The 20,520-nt window shown below is 36.8% G+C and overlaps 4 protein-coding genes across 9 annotated transcripts in view; 1 reads left to right on the forward strand and 3 right to left on the reverse strand.

Moving 5' to 3' along the window:
* Nucleotides 1-20,520, forward strand: part of LOC127949439 (B-cell receptor CD22-like) — a 336,416-nt gene that overhangs the window by 57,983 nt on the left and 257,913 nt on the right. The gene's annotated exons all lie outside the window — the stretch shown is intronic.
* Nucleotides 1-20,520, reverse strand: part of LOC127949492 (polymeric immunoglobulin receptor) — a 60,880-nt gene that overhangs the window by 28,420 nt on the left and 11,940 nt on the right. For 3 of the 4 annotated variants that reach the window (XM_052546852.1, XM_052546850.1, XM_052546853.1), the window contains exon 1: nucleotides 114-268. In XM_052546852.1, coding sequence (XP_052402812.1) covers nucleotides 114-153 — 40 coding nt within the window. In that variant the 5' untranslated portion in view covers nucleotides 154-268. Of the gene's footprint in view, nucleotides 1-113; nucleotides 269-19,848; nucleotides 19,892-20,520 lie in introns of those variants that run through there. The other variant, XM_052546856.1, reaches the window with a different exon arrangement.
* Nucleotides 9,900-12,283, reverse strand: LOC127949537 (uncharacterized). The gene is made up of 3 exons (XM_052546990.1): nucleotides 11,316-12,283; nucleotides 11,131-11,217; nucleotides 9,900-10,483 (listed from the first exon to the last, which is right to left on the reverse strand). The coding sequence occupies exons 1-3, from the start codon at nucleotides 11,773-11,775 to the stop codon at nucleotides 10,263-10,265; spliced, it is 768 nt and encodes a 255-aa protein (XP_052402950.1). The 5' UTR covers nucleotides 11,776-12,283; the 3' UTR covers nucleotides 9,900-10,262.
* LOC127949475 (uncharacterized protein DDB_G0271670) overlaps nucleotides 12,583-20,520 on the reverse strand; it is a 44,470-nt gene continuing 36,532 nt past the window's right edge. Inside the window, exons 3-8 of one of the 3 annotated variants that reach the window (XM_052546816.1) lie at nucleotides 19,225-19,563; nucleotides 18,331-18,663; nucleotides 17,320-17,547; nucleotides 13,816-13,911; nucleotides 13,559-13,602; nucleotides 12,583-13,472 (exon numbers count right to left, since the gene is read on the reverse strand). In XM_052546816.1, the coding sequence (XP_052402776.1) occupies nucleotides 13,110-13,472; nucleotides 13,559-13,602; nucleotides 13,816-13,911; nucleotides 17,320-17,547; nucleotides 18,331-18,663; nucleotides 19,225-19,563 (1,403 nt within the window). In that variant the 3' untranslated portion in view covers nucleotides 12,583-13,109. The remainder of the gene's footprint in view (nucleotides 13,473-13,558; nucleotides 13,603-13,815; nucleotides 13,912-17,319; nucleotides 17,548-18,330; nucleotides 18,664-19,224; nucleotides 19,564-20,520) is intronic. The other 2 variants (XM_052546815.1, XM_052546817.1) reach the window with 2 other exon arrangements.

The raw sequence follows: 20,520 nt of genomic DNA on the forward strand, positions 1-20,520 counted from the left end.
ATGAGAATGAACAAAGATGAACTTTCAGTTTGCTTTTAAAGTTTTTCAGAGTGAATTCATGAGCTGAAGTGAAAGTCTGTGCTGTTTCGAGTGATTTGAGTTCAGACTCTCACCAGGAATCATCAGCAGAGTGAAAGTCCAGATGATCTTCATTCTTCTCTCTTCTTCAGTGATCTTCTCTGTTGTTAGTAGATTCAGTTCTTCTGAAGCTCTCGATGTGTGTTCAGATGAGTTTTACTGTTTCTTTCCTGGTCACATGTTTAACACGAACAGATTAATGTGACAGAGATGCCCACTTCCTCTGAGAGAGAGAGAGAGAGAGAGAGAGAGAGAGAGAGAGAGAGAGAGAGAGAGAGAGAGAGAGAGAGAAGTGATACTAGTATTTCACACAAAATTGACATGAAGCTGGAGGATTCGGACAAAATAGACACAAGTACATAAAGCTCATTATAAAGGCTTTTTTTTTAGAGATTTTAACTATTTAAAATATTATTTTCTCAGAATCATAATGTTTCTAAATGTTTAAGAGTTTAATAAACTGTTTCTTGAGTGCATCACATTGATTTTAGAGAGAGTAACATCTGGTGGACAGACATGAAAACCGCAGCAGCTCTTACTGAGATGTTATTCACCTTCAGTTGAGGCTGATTATATACAATGATTTATTATATTTTTTTATGTCAAAGATACATTTTATCGCTAATTGCTTTCTTCACGTACAATATACAGAATATAACTGAGAGACTAGTTTAATATTTGAGAAAATAACAATATGTGATTTATTTTAAATTAAATGAACATACTCTTGCACAGGACAGAACTGGTTTATTTGTTCAGTCTGACGGAGCTCCACATAATAACAGTGTCTCAATCCGTGTTGTGAGTTTATGATCATCTGTCTGCCAGTGTTTGAAACTTTACTGAAAACAGTATTTTGTGATTAAGCTTGATTTTGAAGTCATTAATGCTAAAATGCACACTTCACTTCTTAAAAGAGTTTTATCTCAGACTGAATCTAGACGCTCCAGTCTAAAAAAAAGACTAATATCACACAAAGTAAAGTAAGTTGTTAAAAGAGTCATATTTGTTTGAATATTGCTTTTCACATTCAATGCTGTTTCAAAGCAGCTTTACAGAAAATCTCATATTAATGTATTTAGCCTTAAATACACAAGTGACACACTGGAAATCAGAAGAAGAAAAAAACTACATTAAATGTTTACATATGAGAAGAAACATAGATCTCATCTGGAGGAAACTCTGATGTTACAGTCAATGTGTATTTGCTAAATATGATCTGCTCACACAGTGTGAGTGTCATTTGATGATCAGTGTTTATTTCAGACACCGAATAATGAACATCTCAGACTCCTTTAAAATAAATCAGTTTCTGACACACATTCTCTGTAGAGGAGATTCAACTGATGATGAAGATGATGATGATGAAGATGTTCGTGATGATGTTCTTTCTGTAACATCTGCAAATAAAACAAAACAATGAATTTCTACAGGATCATGTCTCACTCAGATCGTCACATGTCTCATGGTAAATATAAGTGTTGCTGATGTCATTCACTACCCAGAATTCATGTTTCCTGATACTGATACTTGCAGTTTAAATCTAGATTAAAGACCCATCTCTTTAACCTGGCTTACACATAACATACTAATATGCTTTTAATATCCAAATCCGTTAAAGGATTTTTAGGCTGCATTAATTAGGTAAACCGGAACCGGAAACACTTCCAATAACACCCGATGTACTTTCTACATCATTAGAAGAATGGCATCTACGCTAATATTTGTCTGTTTCTCTCTTGTTCCGAGGTCACCGTAGCCACCAGATCCAGTCTGTGTCCAGATCAGAGGGTCACTGCAGTCACCCGGATCCAGTACGTATCCAGACCAGATGGTGGATCAGCACCTAGAAAGGACCTCTACTGCCCTGAAAGACAGCAGAGACCAGCACAACTAGAGCCCCAGATACAGATCCCCTGTAAAGACCTTGTCTCAGAGGAGCACCAGGACAAGACCACAGGAAACAGATGATTCTTCTGCACAATCTGACTTTGCTGCAGCCTGGAATTGAACTACTGGTTTCGTCTGGTCAGAGGAGAACTGACCCCAACTGAGCCTGGTTTCTCCCAAGGTTTTTTTCTCCATTCTGTCACCGATGGAGTTTCGATTCCTTGCCGCTGTCGCCTCTGGCTTGCTTAGTTGGGGTCAGTCACTTGCACACATAGACATCAAAGGGGGCTTGAGCACCTGCCCTTCTTATTCCTGGAGAGAAAGTGCCCCTTTTTCTGGGGTGCTTTTTTTTTTTTTTTTAATAATATATATTCCTGTTTGCGCACAGCTTCCCTGTCAAACAAATATATTAATTGAAGAATAGTATATCTAAATATCAGGTCAGGAGTTCTGAAGCGCTCATTGACATCAATAAATAACAGACCGCATTCTACATTGTGTGAATTCTATGGAGGAGAGGAGCAGAAGTTGAAAACAGAGCTCAGGGTTTTTCATGCATCTCTCCCAAACACATCCACCATGAAGGAGATGTTAAAGACACTGAGAGACAACAGTGGACAGGATATCTTTCCAACACTGGTGGAAATGATAAGAACTTATGCATCAATTCCAGTGTCAACAGCAACAGTGGAGAGGTCATTTTCCAAGCTCAAACTGGTTAAAGACACACTCAGAAGCCTATGCACTGAAGAAAGGCTTTCTGATCTCCTCCTCCTGGCTATTGAGAAAGACATTCCTGTAAACCACAGTGAAGTAATAAACATCTACAGAGACATGGCCCCCAGAAGGTTGTCGCTGTAAGGGAGGAAGGAGAGACAGCCAGGGAATGGAAGTAACAGATTTTATTTTGAAGTAGAAGACCCTTTTTTGTAAGAATTTTATTAAGTTGCTGTATTTTTGTATTTTTTCAAATACATTTTGCAGTGATTTTTTTCAGTAAAGTTAACAAAGTAGCAGCAACAACCCTCTTCAGTTTAGAGTGAATATTTGTGTTGATTTAAAAGTGTTATGTGTTCTGATAAAACCAAAATAATTAAAATTATGTAGTGCCTTGTGAAAATAAATAAACAAATTATTAGTAAAACACACCCCTCTGCTCAATGCAGTTATTTTGGTTATTCTAAATATATACTTGAAACTAGTAGCATAGAAAATATTTTCAAAACATGCACATTGTGGGATGGTTTCCTTTGCTGCTCTAGTGAATACTAAGGAGACCATGGTTTCTGTGTGAACTGATTATTGTGTACACATCTTTTGAAAATTAGAGTTTGAGGAACATAAAAGGATGTTTTCCTAATGAATGTTGTTCAGTGCTTTGAAACAATGTATTTAGTTTAAAGTGCTATATAAATAAAGGTGACTTGACTTGACTTGACTACAGAGACACTCAGAAAGCATAAGCTGTCTGTTTGAGTTTCTGTGGCTGAAGCCTGTGGTTTCTCAGTGAATACTGAGCAGACTTGAACTAGTTAAAAGCTGTAACAGCAAACACTGTAGAATTAAGAAAACTAGAAACTGCTGCTGCTTTCAGACTGAATCCAGATCTAGAAAATACTGGATACTTAAAGAAAGAAATGAAGAAAAAAACACACAAACACTGTCCTCTGCTTTACTCTGTGTGCAGTTTCTCACTGATCAGAACAGCAACATTATTCTACACAAAACTGCACTGACTGCAATCATAAACATTTAGAAAAAAACTTCCTCTTTTTATCTGTGCTTTGTGGTTTTTCTTTGTTGAATAGACAGAGCATGTAAAAATAACTTGTTGAACCTGAACAGAATCTTTTTCGTACAAACCTCACTGATCACTTTCAAGTCAAGATACAAGATACAAGACACACTGTGATCTGTTTAATAGAAGTTTAATGTCTCCTTCCTCTAATTGGGAACTTTATGAGTGACTCCCAGGTTATGTAATATGATGGGTTGTATTAACTTAAATTTGTAATGCTATCTATTTCATGCTTATACTTCAATATAGCAGGAAGAATGAATTACTCACCACAAATAAATAAATTAATAAATAAATTAGACTTGAATTTACTTGAATGTCAGCAATAGACAAAAATGAAAAAAAAAAAAAATACACTATATATTATTTTCAATAATCTTCTGTGATTCCCTTTTTCAAAATGAGATTTACGTGCAAATCAACAGTCGACAGTATCAAGGGGGAAAAAAATAAAGAACGTTTCCAACCCAACAGAATAAGTTGTGTAAATATTTGTACTATTTAAAATAATAGTTTTTTATTTGAATATATTTTAAATGTAATGTATTCCTGTGATCAAAGGTGATTTTTCAGCATCATTCCTCCAGTCTTCAGTGTCACATCCTTCAGAAATCATTCTTAATATGCTGATGTGCTGATTATCAATATTTAAAACAGAAGAGTACATTTTTTCAGCATCCTTTTAAGAATATAGGGATTCAAAGATCAGCATTTATGTGAAATAAAAAGCTTTTGCAACATTATACACTATATCATTCAAAATCTTAGTATATATATATATATATATATATATATATATATATATATATATATATATATATATATATACATATATATATATATATTGTTAATTAAATGATAGAAGTTAATACTTTTCTTTAGCAAGTATTCTTTAAATTAATCACAAGTGATGATAAAGACATCATTTTACAAGAGATTTCTATTGCAGATCAATTCTGTTCTTCTGAACTGTCTATTCATCAAAGAAACCTGAAACAATTCTACTTCTACTAATTCTACTGTTTTCAACATTATCAAGAGTTTTTTTTTCTTCTTGTCTTTTTTTTAGCAGCAAATCAGTATATCAGAATTATTTCTGAAGGATCGTGTGACTGGAGTAATGATGAAAAAAAAAATCAGCTTTGAAATCTCAATAAATTACAATTTGAATTAGAAATAGAAAACAGTTGAATAGGCTAATTAAAATATTTTAAAATGTCACTGATTTGCAGTACTTTGGATCAGATAAATGCAGTCTTAGAAATTCATAACTGCTGGACAATAACAAATAGTAATGCTTTGTTTATATATTACAAACACTTTTTATCACATAATAAGGCAGAATAGATTATATATTGTAATAAATGCTATGTCATTTAGCACTGCATTGTTCATATACTTTATTTATCACCTGCTGAAGATTTTTTTGGAGTTGAAAAAAAAAAAAAAAAAAACGGAAACAACTGTTTTCATACAGTGATAGCTGGACGCTGTTGTCCATATTAGGAGTTTCCTGTTATGAGTTTCTGCACGAGAGCGCGCTCTGGCTTCGAGTATGAATGAAACACACAATGCAGGAGAGTTAAGAGTCATCCAGCTGCAGCCCCGCAGACTCACTTCTTGCTAGACACCAATGGCTGGACACCAGTGGATGGACAGCAGACGTCATTTCCGTATCGTCATTCACTTTTCAAATTGACGTCATTTCCGTATCCTCTTTCACTTTTCAATTTTAACGCGCCATATAGATGTCAGCAGTAAGAAAAAATAATAAACTGTTGATGATTTATAGGTCATGTCAGAATTCAAATGCACAAACTAGCTAGTTAAAAAAAAAACGTCTTGTTTTCAAGGTACTGTGTCGTGTTTTTTAAAGGTATAAGTGAACTCTGGTGTGCCTCAATTCTAGAGCTAACGTTAGGTTGCTACAATAGATTTTCCAATTAAATTGTTCTTTGAGTGGTATGATTTAATATTGTAAACATGTTTTTTATTCACTTGGATGTGTGAAGATTGTACCCAGTTAATGAGATCTCATAGAACAGTCTTGGTAGAGAATAGTCTAAAATGCTAGGTTGTCTATGCACACGAGAGTTTGCTAGCTAACTATGTTTTTTTTTTTTTTCTTTTGAAGTAGTACTTTTCCCTATGCAGGTGTAAATGCCTGATGTTTAATATGTTTATGATGATGTTTAAAGCGCTTTGGTGGCCATGGGTTTGTTGAAAGCGCTATATAGCCTAAATGCAGTCCATTTACCATTTTACATATTTTGTATAGGAGAATGTTTACATTTATATAAGTTTTTTTTTGTTTTTTTTGTTACCACACTATTTTTTACAGTCCATCTACCACACACAACTTTTCACCTACAACATCAGTTCCTTTTTTTTTTTTTTTTAGTTAATAATTGGATTTTTGTAAACTCTTATGAATTATAAGGTACTACCGGTATTTCATATGTGTCACTATACTTATTACGTAAACAATCTATTAATACTACCCTCTTCTTAAAGGCAAATCACATTAGTGTGGGTAAAGGGACGGAGCTACCACCAATACAGAAATGCACAGAGTGCTGCAGCCGGTATCACTGCCCGCTGTGCAATTCAAACACAGTGGGGTACTGTGGAAACAGAAGACGTGGAGACCTGCGAGGGGTTTATAGAGACCCTGAATTTCCTGAGCATTGCCCAGACTGCCAGTTTTAGGGGGCAGGAATGAGGTGTGGTGTGCACCGTGTGCAATAGTTTATTTGGAACTGTTCATGTTTTATTTCCTCTTGAAATAGGGACTTCCCCCACAACCTTAAGGAGCCTGACTGTGGCATCTTCATTCTGATCATCAGATTTGATAAATTTTACTAATTAGATTGTGTAATTTCCAATAAATATTGCAAAACCATGAAGTGTTTATTTGATCTGGATTGTTTGGTAAATTGTCGGATCATGTGAATCTACGTATATTTTAAAAACAGAAGTGGTTACATTTACAAAACATAAATAAAAAATAAGGATTGAATATCCAAATGGGCAAGGCAAAAAACTGTGGTCAATTAACATGTACAAGTCTGTTGTATTGACAAAACGTTATAGTCCATTGATCTAGGCTGAATTTAAGTCACAAAAAATAGTGATATGATCTGAACAATATATATTTTCATGGTGGTTCTTGTGAATGCAGTTTGCATGAATTATTGATGTTATAATATTAAGTATATTATTGAGAATTGTTTTATGTGAAGAGATATGATAAAGATAATATTTCAATTTGCACACAGTTTTTATATTATATATTTTAAGTCATAAAAGTAAAATGACAATACGGAAAATACGTGTGCAATTAAGCCTGCAAAGAATGCTGTCTATCCACTGGTGAAAACAGAAAATAAATATGCTGTCTATCCTTATGTGAAACTATAAAATAAATATATGTCTATCCAGAGGTGAAAATATAAAATAAATATGCTGTCTATCCAGAGGTGAAAATATAAAATAAATATGCTGTCTATCCAGAGGTGAAAATATAAAATAAATATATCTCAATCCAGAGGTGAAAATAAGAAATAAAATTGCTGTCCATCCAGTGGTGAAAACGGAAATGACGTAGGCAGTCTATCCACTGGTGTCCAGCCAGTGGTGTCTAGCCGGAGGTGAGTCTGCGGGGCTGCAGCTGGATGCTATTGGGAGAGTTTAGCGATCCATGATGTTCATGTCGCCTTCTCTGTCCGAAAAAAAAAAAAACATCAGGTCATGCGCAGACTATCCTGTCTCCTTGAGTTTAAATCTATATTTATTCGCACAAGCTCTTGAAAAACTCTATACGAATACACTTGCCCGAAAAAGTGCGGGGGACGAATTTCCTTGATGATAAAAGTGTGTGTGGGGGGGTACAATCCCGTTTAGGATGAACATCAGTAAAACACCATCAGTTTGAGCCCAGCGCTGTCTCCATGTGTTCTGGGCATCTCCTCACAGACTCAGAGGACAATGCAGTGACAGTGGATCGAGGCACATGTCAAACACTCTGGAGACCATCTGTATGATATATCAAGAGAAACACCAGGGTCTGGATCGTGGCACCCATCATTAAACACATGTCCAGCGCTGGCACATTCAGCTCTATCCTGCACAGGGGTCAGGTCTGATTTAGAGAAAGAAGGAAAAGAGAAATTGTTTAGCTCCATGACAACGTAATTAATAGAAGAAATATTGAGATGCTTAAATTAACTACTTTTAGTAACTAGCAATACCATATTGGGTAAAATCTACTAGTCATGTTTAAAAACCCCAAAAATTAAAATTCCAAACCTGGAACAATTTAAGTGTGAGTAAATGATTACAGAATTTTCATTTTTGGTTGAACTATCTTTTAAGTAAAAGTATTATCTTCTATACTCTAATATACTTAAGGTATTGAGAGTAAAGGTATGTACAGTATTATTCTGAAAAATAATTTGTCAGAATGGTTTTACATTAATATTACTTCTGCTCTACTGTGTATGTTGCAGTTTACTTCTAAATATATTCAATGTTATTCAATTTAAAGTTGCCTAGTAATACACTGTTGGGTAATCTACAACAATGCATCATGTTGCAAAATACAATATTTTTGTAGTGCTGCTCTCCTGTGATAAAAACAAAACGTATTACTTTATATTTGTACCAGTAAACTTAACTAATGTTCTTCCTTACAGTCCAGGATTGTCCTCTCGTCAGCTCTCCTCTCGTACTGTTGCTATGCAACAGAGTGCTAATCGGAAACACCAGGTGACGGAATTAGGAAATCCTGAGAAGACGGAGCATCTCACGCACTTCGGAGAGCCCTTCGTGCACTTCCGAGACCTGGGGCTGGTTGCATAAATCTATTTAAGACTAGTCTTGCAAGTTAGTCGTCTATTTTTTTTTTTCTTTAAGACTGGTATTTACTTTTTAAGTCAGTTGCATAACATTTTAGACTGGTCTAATTTAAGACAAAAAAGTAAGACTGGTTCCCCCTTGGCTAACTTTCCTTTACAATCTATGTTGCCATGGAAACGAATAAACTGTCAAGTGCTCTAGATTCACAAATGTGGCCCGACTTTGTCTTGCGGTATGGCACATTTTAATATTTGCTTTTATGAAAGGGCAATAAGAAGAGAAAGAGTTTTCAAAGATCGTTCAAACCCATTAGAAGTCCTTTCTGAAAAGGAACTGCTGGAGAAGCTAAGGTTTCCTAGACATGCAATACAAGAACTAGCAATGGACTTGGAGGAGCATTTGAGGCCTGAAACTTCAAGAAATTTCAGCATCTCTCCACTTCTACAAGTATGTCTAGCTCTATGCTTCTTTGCCACAGGATGTTTTATAAACACAGCTGAAGACTTAATTGGGGTACACAAGTCTACAGCATCAAGAATTATTCGTCAGGTTGCCTGTGAACTGTCAGGAAGACTTCCACTTTATCCGACTGATGTCTCTACCTTGAACAAGGTGAAGGCAGATTTTTTCAACATTGCAGGATTTCCAAATGTAGTTGGAGCCATTGATGGAACACACATTAGGATTCAAGCACCTTCAACTCATGAGCCATTGTTCGTTAATAGGAAAGGCTATCACAGTATTAACGTGCAGGCTATTTGTGATGCCAAACTAAGAGTGCTCAACTGTGTTGCTCGTTGGTCAGGATCAACCCATGACTCTAGAATTTTAGTGAATTCCCAAATTCATGATGCATTTGAGAGAGGAGAATTGCATGGTGTGCTCTTGGGTGACTCTGGTTATCCACTAAAACCCTGGCTACTCACACCTTTCTTAAATCCAGTCAGTGTGCCTCAAGCTCGGTACAACACAGCCCATACCAAAACAAGAAATGTTATTGAAAGGTGTTTTGGAGTCCTGAAACGAAGATTTCATTGTCTGCTTGCAGAGCTCAAAATGAAACCAGAAAAAGTCTGCAACATTATCTGTGCATGCGTTGTTTTGCACAACATGGCAAGGTAATAAATATGTTTTTAACTGTAATTAAAACTCCTAGCTACATATTCCCCAATGATTTTAAATTAAATGAGTAAAATATCATTTTCCATTTAATAGAGATCTTGCACTCCCAGACATGGAGGATGACCAAATTTGTGAAGAACCCACTTTGGAGATTACTGAGGCAGGAGGGGAAGATGGATCTGGGCGTTACATTCGACAGATGATTGTAGAAAACATTTTCTCAGTTTGACTGAGAACAATGAAAGAATTTATACTTTTAAATTAAGGGGACATATTATAATTTATTCATTGAGACAATACTTACAAAATATTTGATGCATAGTATCAGTACAATCAGCTGAAATATGATATAATCTTCAAATCACTACACATTAACTTACACTAAAATTCTTCAAATCTCTTAAATATCTCTAAAGATTCTGTATGTAAACATTACATATGTAAATTCAAAATTAAATACCAGTACTTATTAAATAGACAATTGTTTGATTAGTTATTGGACAATGTTCGATGAGATCTATAGTTCATGTCCAAGTTTTTGTAGCTCCAACTTTAGCTTAGTTTTCTCTAATTCTAGTTTTTGTATTTCTAATTTTAGTTTAGTCTCTTCCAGTGTTAATATTTTATATTGTTTTTCAAGTATATTGTTCATGGTTATCTTGCTTGGAGTATCTTTCTGTCTCTCGGTGTCTGAGCCACTTCCCACAGGTGCCATTTGGGTGCTGTCCAAATCGTCATCTTTAAAAATAAATTTAAAAAAGAACAAGCACAACATTAGCAAAATTTGAAAAGTAACAGGCACTGTATTTTTTGTTGTACTTTTTTTCTGATAAAATGCACTACATGCTACTTCACCCTTTTGTAGTTCATTCATTTTAGACAAAAACACACACAAAACAATTACTTAGCTATGTAAACTGGGACACTGCATAGACTTCTGGTTTTTTTGTGTGTCACAGGCTATGTAACATTGAACAGGTTAAATGGTCTTTATTGACAAAAGTAGTCTGATTATATATAATCTGAAAACACTTTCTTGCTGCAACTAGCCTACACTGAAAAAAGTAATAAGTAAATTTACTTATTACTTTTTTCAGTGTAGTGATTGCACAGCACGTGATTTCCCCTAACCTGTGTCCACTTATTGTATTTTCTAATATTTGTATTTTATCGTAACCGTTTTAAGCAATAAAGTAGCCTACTCGATGCTAGTGCTGTATCTTGAATAAGTCCGCTTCGCGTCATGCCTTCAGCCATGACTCACAATAGGCTACAGCACAGCCGCTTGTGCGTTATTGCTTACTTGAACACCGTTAATCTGTTTTAAACTAAAAACATTGTTGTGAGGAATAGTAGAGGGCTGAAAGATTGAAAGCATAGCTTACCTTCACTTTGTGTTGTTTGGTCATCCTGGCTTGTAACAGGAGCTTCGTCATTTTGAGAGACCAATGTCAGTGTCACCTCGCAGTCAACTAGAAGATAATAAGTGTTACTCAATCTAAAACAGAGCAGTACCCTACAGTGTTTAAAATGAAGCAAAAACAATCACCATCGAAACATTATTACTCACGAGACTGTCCAAGCGGGCTTGATGTGACAGCGGTATGAGACTGTGTATCTTCCACCGCTGTGGGTAACGTCCGCCCGGATACTCCACTCTCCCTCCCCCCGGGGATTCCCCAAAACATCGGAGATTCGTCTCCGTATATTTCGATGATCATTTTCGTTGTCCTTTTCAATTTAGGAGATGGTCCTCCCCCTGTTGCTGGGTTTGTTCGCTTAAAAAATTCCTTTTTTGCCTCTTGAACCATATTTTTAAACCGTTTTTGAACATCTTTGACGGATCGGTTGACAGATGGGTTGACACTGTTAACTCTTTCTGTAATTGTTGTCCAAGCTTTGTGTTTTTTGCTATTGCCGTTGTAATCGTTAAATTTGTTCATTAGAGTCGTTTTAGCAGCATTGTATTCCTCTAATATACAAATATTTTCCGCAAAGGAAAACTGTGACGAGCGCGAACTGTCGGCCATTTTGTTTAAGTTGTTTAGCGTCTTATTTTTCCCACAAATCACTGCGATTTAGACTGTCTTAATAAAGATAGGTGTGAGCTTATTTTATGCAATGGTCTTTCTTCAGTGACTTTAGTTAGTCAGACTATTTCTTAGACACAGTCTTAAGATAATGACTATGTTTATGCAACCGGCCCCAGGTCTTCGAAATCCGTGGCCTTCGAAGTGTGTACACTAAACTTTGAGACACAGCTTATGTGCTCATTAGCCCCCCCACGAGAAAGAAAACGCGGGTCAATTATGCCCTTCCAGACTTTGTCTATGAAGCAAAGCAAAGTAACAGAGTTTGGCATTACCAGGCTAGTTTACCTTATCTCCAAGCACATTTTCCTACAGTATATTTTAACCTAACTTTATACAGTTTTACACTTTTATCTTGATCAGAAACCCATAATACATTCCCACATGGGCTACAGAAGCTAGCTGTGATTTTAAATAAAATTAAAATTAATCTGAGTGAGAAAGTCATCTGTACCAGTGACGCTGACGAGGACTCGTGCGATGAAGCTCTTGTGTCCTGGATCAGACTGAACTCCACACCAGTATTCAGCTGAATGTTGTTGAGTCACATGACAGCGACATCTAGAGGACAAACGTGCAAACAGCAGCGGTTACCATAGTGACCAAATAAACACACTGTTGATTGATTAAAATAGCAGTGAAATCAAAATGCACTGTTTTTTTTTTTTTTTAAATGAACATTACTGTATTTATCATGTATTTATCATGATTTATCTGTGCACACACACACACACACACACACAAATATATATATATATATATATAAATATAGTGCATTCATATCATATTTGCATACAATATCATGGCTTCATCTTAGTTTACTAAATGTTCTTTTCTAAGTTATCAAGCTTTTAATCTATCTATTAAACACTGAGGAAAAAAGCAGTAGCTGCTGCATGTGTAAAAATGTGTGAGCTTTTAAACACTGAGACTTAATAAAAGTTTCAGAAGAACCGCAGCTGCCAGACGTGTAGTTTAACATTAACAAAACTAACTGATCACAGGCGCATATTCTTTTATCTCAGAAATATTCAGTACATATTTACATCAAATGCTGACCAAAAACACAGAGGTTGTTCTGATCATTTCTTTGCAGAACAAAACACTGCTCTGTCATTTAAACATTCTTCACATTGACAGTCAAAAGTCTGACCTGCAAGACTGTCTAAAATATACAGCAGAAGACAACCACAAAAATAACACAAATACTAATCAGAGAAGCTTGAACACAAAATCAAAACTTTCAGTTGATTGAGATTCTCTGCTGTGTGTCGTCAGTCAGTGAGATGATTGACAGCAGTGTATTCACTGCAATCCTGATTATTCCTCAATCTGACACCTTCAGGACAGTCTGCTTTCTTCTGGAAATTCACCACGGAGTAATTCAGATCCTCAGCAGATGTGATGAAGATCTGAGAGTCACCAGTGTCTTTCTGAACTGTAGCGTAAACACAGTCAGGAGAAACAGAGGGGTTTATGGGTAACTGAGCTGTGGCATAAACACAGTCAGGAGAAACAGAGGGGATTGTGGGTAACTGAGCTGTGGCATAAACACAGTCAGGAGAAACAGAGGGGTTTATGGGTAACTGTTTGTGAGAGTCTTTAATCTCCTCATAATCACAACCAGTGTGAGAAACCTGCAGAGAAAAAAGTTATTTACAGCTCTGAAGAAATTCATTATAAAATACTTTAACATTTATTCAACATTTTAGTTTATACAAACCACTCCATGTTTTTCTGCTCCAGTCTGAGATGATGAATCACCGCCTGCAAAAACAAAAGTCTAAATTAACAACATTATATCACATTTCTACATTGAAGTCTGTTTTCACATATCATCAAATATCTGTATTTTGATCATGTCTCTTTGCAGTCTGTAGATGGAGACAGACTCAAAATGGAAAAATAGGAACAAATCTTTGTTTTAAACACCATATGAAGAGAGTTTCTGCATCTAAAGACATTAAGAAGGAGCTTTACCTCGAGACTGATGCTTCTTAGAGAGAAACAGAAATAAGAGACCAACGCTGATCAGAACCAGAAGAAGCAGAACCAGAGGAACGATCAGAAAAGAGCCTGAAAACACAGGAGAAACGATCAGGTCCATCAGTCAGATCACTCTGAGCAAACATCAGATCAGATCATGGCCTTATCTTGACGTTTGTGAGGATTGACCGGACTATGAAACTGGGCCTGCAAGTTTCAAGGTTTCACGCTGTACATTCACACAAGTGCTGTAAATAATGTTCTCATCTCACACTTGCACATCTGTTATGCTCATATAAAGCTGAATGTACAGATTGTTCAGATTGTCATAAACAGACTTTTTGAGCACAAAATTACTGTAACCCCGCTCTGTTTAAAAATACTGTAACATGAGGTTAAACCGTGTGGAAACACCCCAAAAATATACCACAGCATTTTATTTTTGAGGATGGAAATGCAGAGTCCCACCTAGTTAATCTTAAACTCTGTGGACCCAGTACTGGGTCTAAAAATAGCCTGCAAAATGTTCATGTGTCACTTGCAAAGCCTTCCTTATATGGTATCAGCCCATATATGGGTTCATTTGAAAGCTTAGAGTGTTTTATTTACAAAGAATACCATTCTTTGGGGTTTTATGATTCATAAAGTTGTAAAATTAAGCTTTTCAGAAGAATGTGTATTTAAAATAATTTTCACAAAACAGGCAAGTCATATATCACAAGAAAGCTCTCATTCTCATTTGATGGGCCTGAGCGGCTGTCTTAAAATATATCCATCGGATCTCATTTGTGAAGCACTATTTGTCTCTTGAGCTGTCAGTCTGAGCTGTGTGCTCCACTCAGAGCTGCTGAATTTAACATCTCTGCGTCAACAGCGGGAGAGGGAATGGACAGTGAGTGCCCATTTCCACATCCGCTGGGGCAGCGGTGGTCGATGGGATACAGTAAATACACATGGATTATTCCAGTACTGTGTGGATGAACATGTATTCGTCTGTATATGCTCCGAAGGTCGTTTACCAGCGTCCAGCTCCCGGATTAGCGCTGATAATAAGTCAAAACAAAACAAAGATGGGATGCTGGAAGATGACAGATACAGATGATGGAGACAGGTCAGATGTCCTAATCAGTATACCAATACAGAATGGACATAAATGAAATTATATGAAACTGGAGATTGTGGATTCTATTTTAGATTGTGATAGACCAGATATATTTCATAATTAAAAGCAGTTTGCTAGTTTGCAGTTTGACTTATCCTCTTTCAAAGATTGTTCTGAACACACACACACACAACAAAACACTTTGTATTGAGGTGGTTCATCATATGAAAAACTAAATAAAAAATACTAATCGTCACTAGCAGCAGCTTTGTATGTAACTTCAAAGTGTTTTCTGTAAAATAAAATACAGATATTGCATATTTCCCCTCTGCATGTATGTATAGGAACATTTCATATTTGGGAAGGTGGATATTTTATACAAAAAGGGTATTATACCTTCCTTCAGTTGGAATGGAATAACTTTTGCATAGATTATAATAGAAACAAATTTCCTTTTTCCTCTATTAGCTGACATGTGCTGGAAACACATAAAATAGGTCTGAAGCTGCTAGGCCCTTCATTGCCTGAGCATCTTCCATTTCAAACTTCAGTTTATAAAAAATAAAATAAAGCTCCTTGTTTTTTTCCCTATTTATTTTAACACAGACAACATATCAAATCATTTTTATCAGGTTCAACAGTGTTTATGTAATGTCAAAAGGTTTCCTTTAAAATTATATCAAACATTTGTATGTACACCTCTGCATGTGGGAATGGGAAGCTTTTGAATTTAGGTAGGAAAATGGCAGGCGGAAATCCCCAAAATAGCATTTGAGCTTAACTGGTCGAGGGGCCGTTCACATGTCGCGTCTTTTGCGTGCTCAAGTTCGTTATTTCCAATGTAGGCGCGCGGTATGCACGCTCATAATGGAAGTGGCACGGTCGTGATGCGCACTTGGTGCGATGTGATTGTTTTTTCCAGGCGCGTCCGCACCGCATCGAGTTAAAAACATCTCAACTTTTCAAAATGCTGCAAGCGCACCGCGGGTCATGTGACAAGAACCAACCAATCAGCTTCATCCTTTCCTGTAACAATGTTGAAAGCTCAGCCAAGATGAAGGAACAGCTGATCATAGCTGTATATGGATTGCCATTTTGAAATAAATTTAGTAGCAGAGCTACTGCAAGTGATTTTTAGTGCTGCAAATCCATTTATCCTTTGCTGAAATTTCCGCATCTTCATGGAGAGAGCAGGTCATGGTTGCTTAGCAATGGCAGACGCCTCAGGAGTGCAGCTGCCCAAGCGCTTTGGAAATAAGGAGAAAGCGGTGCACCTAGCATTTTCCACACGTTTTTAGGTGTGATATGTGAACGGCCCCTAAGATTTCTAAACCTTAGGCCGGTGACCAGGGGCGTTGCACAAGATCCCGGGCCCTATGTATAGGCAGTCCTGATGGGCCCCCATGCCCCCCCCCCCCCCCCCCATGAACATATCCAGGTAAAATAATATATATCCCAATGGCCCTCTCTTCCTTTGGGGCCCTGGTAATCAGTCCTGGTTTTACCCCGAGTCCGATGCCCCTGCCGGTGACACACTGGCTGTGTGGCGTGAGTGTGGCGTTTCTGCTGCGTGTCAGTTGCATGACGGCTGCTTCACGTTTTCTGTGTCTTTACACACCAGAATCGCTGGTGCGCTGCTGCTACTGTAGGTGACATAGAGGGAGACCGATAGACCAGGCTCTTGTCTTCCTGACAACAATTTCAACTTTTTTACACACCTACACCTTCATGTTAAGCATACATGTAAAGCCTACTAATGAAGCACATCGTCCACAGTATTGAAGGGCAAAATAGAGTATGTTTGACAGGTGCAATATTTGAAAATCGATAATTATTTATTTATTTTTTAAATTACATTTATATCTGAATATATGTCAACCTATAGACTTTCAAACATCAAAGTGTCATGAATTAATATGAAGTTGTGTACAAAATGACATATAAACATATTTTCCTATTCTATTTTGCCTGGAAACGCTTCCAACACGCTTGCGTGTCGCGTGAAAGATAGGCGTCGGTCCTATTTCTAGCATGCACGCGTTTTCCGCGCGTCTCACACAGGCAGTCTGTTTGCTCTAACCTGTTAACATGGGAGCCGAATTACAAACGGTCACGCCACGCAGCTGAGACGCTTGCGCCACGCATCCAGTGTGTCGCCGTTATTCTTGAACTCACAAGCTACTGGAAGTCAAATATTCGTTAATGACACACCAATGCTGCAGACGTCTTGATAGGCTACAAACTTTCAAAATGCAAATTCACTTAAACAGGTCTACATTTACAAGAAGACAATTAGTTTATTATTATTATTATTATTATTATTATTATTATTATTATTATTATTATTATTATTATTATTTTACATACATATTTCAAAGTATTTTGAAATATTGCACCTGCAGATGTGAAACTGGATGGAGATGATTTGGAAACTCTTGTGATCAGTGGAGATGTGACTGATGAGAAAGAAGAAGCAGATGATGATGATGATGATGATGATGATGATGATGACGATGATGTTGGTGATGATGAAGGTGATGATGATGATGATGATGATGATGATGATGATGATGACGTTGGTGATGATGATGATGATGGTGGTGGTGAATTTGTTTTCAGATTATCTGTATATAAAGCAATAAAACAATGCATTTCTAAGGTTTTTATTTTATTTTTATTTTTTACACAAACATCTTGACATGACTTTTTCCCATGGTATATGTTACTGATGTCACACATTCACTTCCCAGAATGAATGTTTGCTGATACAGAGACGCTCAGAGAATAAATCTGCCAGCTGTCTGTTTGAGTTTCTGTGACTGAAGCCTGTGGTTTCTCAGTGAATAAAAGAGTTCATAGCATCTTTAACTGCAGCTTCTTCACTATAGTACAAGACTGCTGAAATGACTCGCAGAAGTGATGAGAAACCTGTACTGATACTGCATCAGGATGAGCAAACTTGATCTAGTTTAAAAACTGTAGTTATAATGTGTCAGAATGACCAACTAATGCTGCAACAACAAACACTGTTGAAATATGCAATTACCACATGAAGAACAAACTACATGCAGATCTGCAGGTCCTGCATTCACACGCTGCTGTAGCCTTTCCCAAGATAATGCTAGTAAATAAATGATCCATACACATACATGTATGAAGAACCGTATGAATAAAACAGTCACAAACACTGACCACTGCATTTGCAGAACAGCATTATAATTCTACACAAAACTCATTTTACTGACAATAAACTGCAGCAGTTTTGCAATTACACTTCCATTTCTGTACACTTCCTGTTTTCGTATCTTTGCTCAGTCAAGCAGCACAGAATACAGTGATCTGCTGATTGAAAGCTAGATGTGATTTTGAATTATGTTGATGAATCTGAGTGAGAAAGTCATCTGTACCAGTGACGCTGACGAGGACTCGTGTGATGAAGCTCTTGTGTCCTGGATCAGACTGAACTCCACACCAGTATTCAGCTGAATGTTGTTGAGTCACATGACTGATGATTCCCGTCAGGAGCTGCTGCTCTCTGTCATCATACAGCTGCATCTGTCCCTCAGCGCTCCATCTTCTGCTCTCCTTCACAGACGTCTCTTCAGCACAGAGATCAGATCCAGATCTCCTGCAGACAAACTTCACATCAGCACTGTGGGATTGTGGGTATCTGCAGCTGATGTTCACAGATGCTCCTGCAGCAGCGGAGAGACTGATGCTCTTCTGACAACAATCAGCTGCTTGAGAGACAAATCAAGTTCACATTAAACACCAGATTCATCAGTTCAGCACAGAAACAGATGCATGAAACTGTAGTCTTCAGAAACTTTGACTGTAATCTTATATTCTCCAGAATCGTTCTCATTCAGTTCTCTGATAAACAGACGTAAGAGACGAGCAGATCTGTCATCATGAACAGAGAATCGACCGTCATGTGTCCATTCTGCTGCTCTGTCAGTGTTTATTAGAGTAAAACATCGATCTGCTCCAGTTTTACACACATCTATCAAAGGATTCTCTTCTAGCGTCTTATATTTGTAGTTTATAATCACATTTCCTCCTGAATATCCTCTCACAGCACTGAGTTTTTAATCTGTAAAACAATATAACTTCTCAATATAAACACATTTATGGTCACTTTGCTGTAACATTTATGAATTCAGGTCAATATTACTTATAAGTGTAAATCTTAAGGATTGTATTTGTATTCACATTCATGATAATAAATCACACTAATCAGAGTCAGTGTTGAGTGTGTGATGTTGATGATCATCATGGGTTTGAGAGTCTCAGTTACTCACCTGTTACAACATTCAGATTCACTTCAGTGTAGGAATCTTCAGCCCAAGATCTATCAACTGCACAGTAATACGTCCCAGAATCCTGTTCTCTCAGATCTCTGATGGTCACAGTGAAAACTGCTGCTCTTGTGTCGTCATACAGAGAGAATCTTCCAGAATCAACCCATTTATCTTTCTCTTCAGTCTTGATGAGATCAGACCACCATTTAGTCAATGATGTAACTGACCACTCTCCTCTACAAAAATACTTGTTATTGTCTGTATATCTTCTATCATATCTGCATGTGATGCTGACTCCTCCTCCTGAATATCCTGTCACACTGATGGAGCTCAACACACCTACAACAAACCAGCATCTTAATACAACAATCACATATTTATATCAGAATGAACAGAGATGAAAGTTTTTCAGAGTGAATTCATGAGCTGAAGTGAAAGTCTGTGCTGTTTCGAGTGATTTACTGAGTTCAGACTCTCACCAGGAATCATCAGCAGAGTGAAAGTCCAGATGATCTTCATTCTTCTCTCTTCTTCAGTGATCTTCTCTGTTGTTAGTAGATTCAGTTCTTCTGAAGCTCTCGATGTGTGTTCAGATGAGTTTTAGTGTCTCTTTCCTGGTCACGTGTTTAACATGAACAGATGAATGTGACAGAGACGCCCACTTCCTCTGAGAGAGAGAGAGAGAGAGAGAGAGAGAGAGAGAGAGAGAGAGAGAGAGTTAATAAAGAAGGAAGTGAAATAGTATTTCACACAAAATTGACATGAAGCTGGAGGATACAGACAAAACAGACCCATGTACATGAAGCTCATTATAAAGGCAGAAAATATCATTTCCTCAGAATTAATTAAGGTTTCAAACTGTTTAAGAGTTTAATAAACTGTTTCTTGAGTGCATCACATTGATTATAGAGACAGTGATATCTGGTGGACAGACATGAAAACAGCAGCAGCCAGGGGCGTAGCAGCCATTTTAAAAGTGATTTGACCCAAAGCTGATGTTCATAATGAATTCTAAATAGAATACCATTTGGCATTTTACTTTTTCAAATTTGGGAACATGACATGATAGCTTACAGGAACCTATTTTTGTTAAATCATACTCGAAATTTAAATATACTGCAGGACTTTGAGACCAATGGGAGACCATCTATAATTTTTTTTTTTTTTTTTTTTTTTTTTTATGAAATAAAGATATTTTATGATATTTACAATATTTCAGTTGCACTACATTTGAACAATAACTTTTTTTTTTTTAACAGTTGGACAAAAACAGGTGTTAAATGAGTATACAGATTA

The sequence above is a fragment of the Carassius gibelio genome, chromosome B1 (assembly GCF_023724105.1).
Source record: "Carassius gibelio isolate Cgi1373 ecotype wild population from Czech Republic chromosome B1, carGib1.2-hapl.c, whole genome shotgun sequence".
In the NCBI taxonomy this organism is placed as follows: Eukaryota; Metazoa; Chordata; class Actinopteri; order Cypriniformes; family Cyprinidae; genus Carassius; species Carassius gibelio.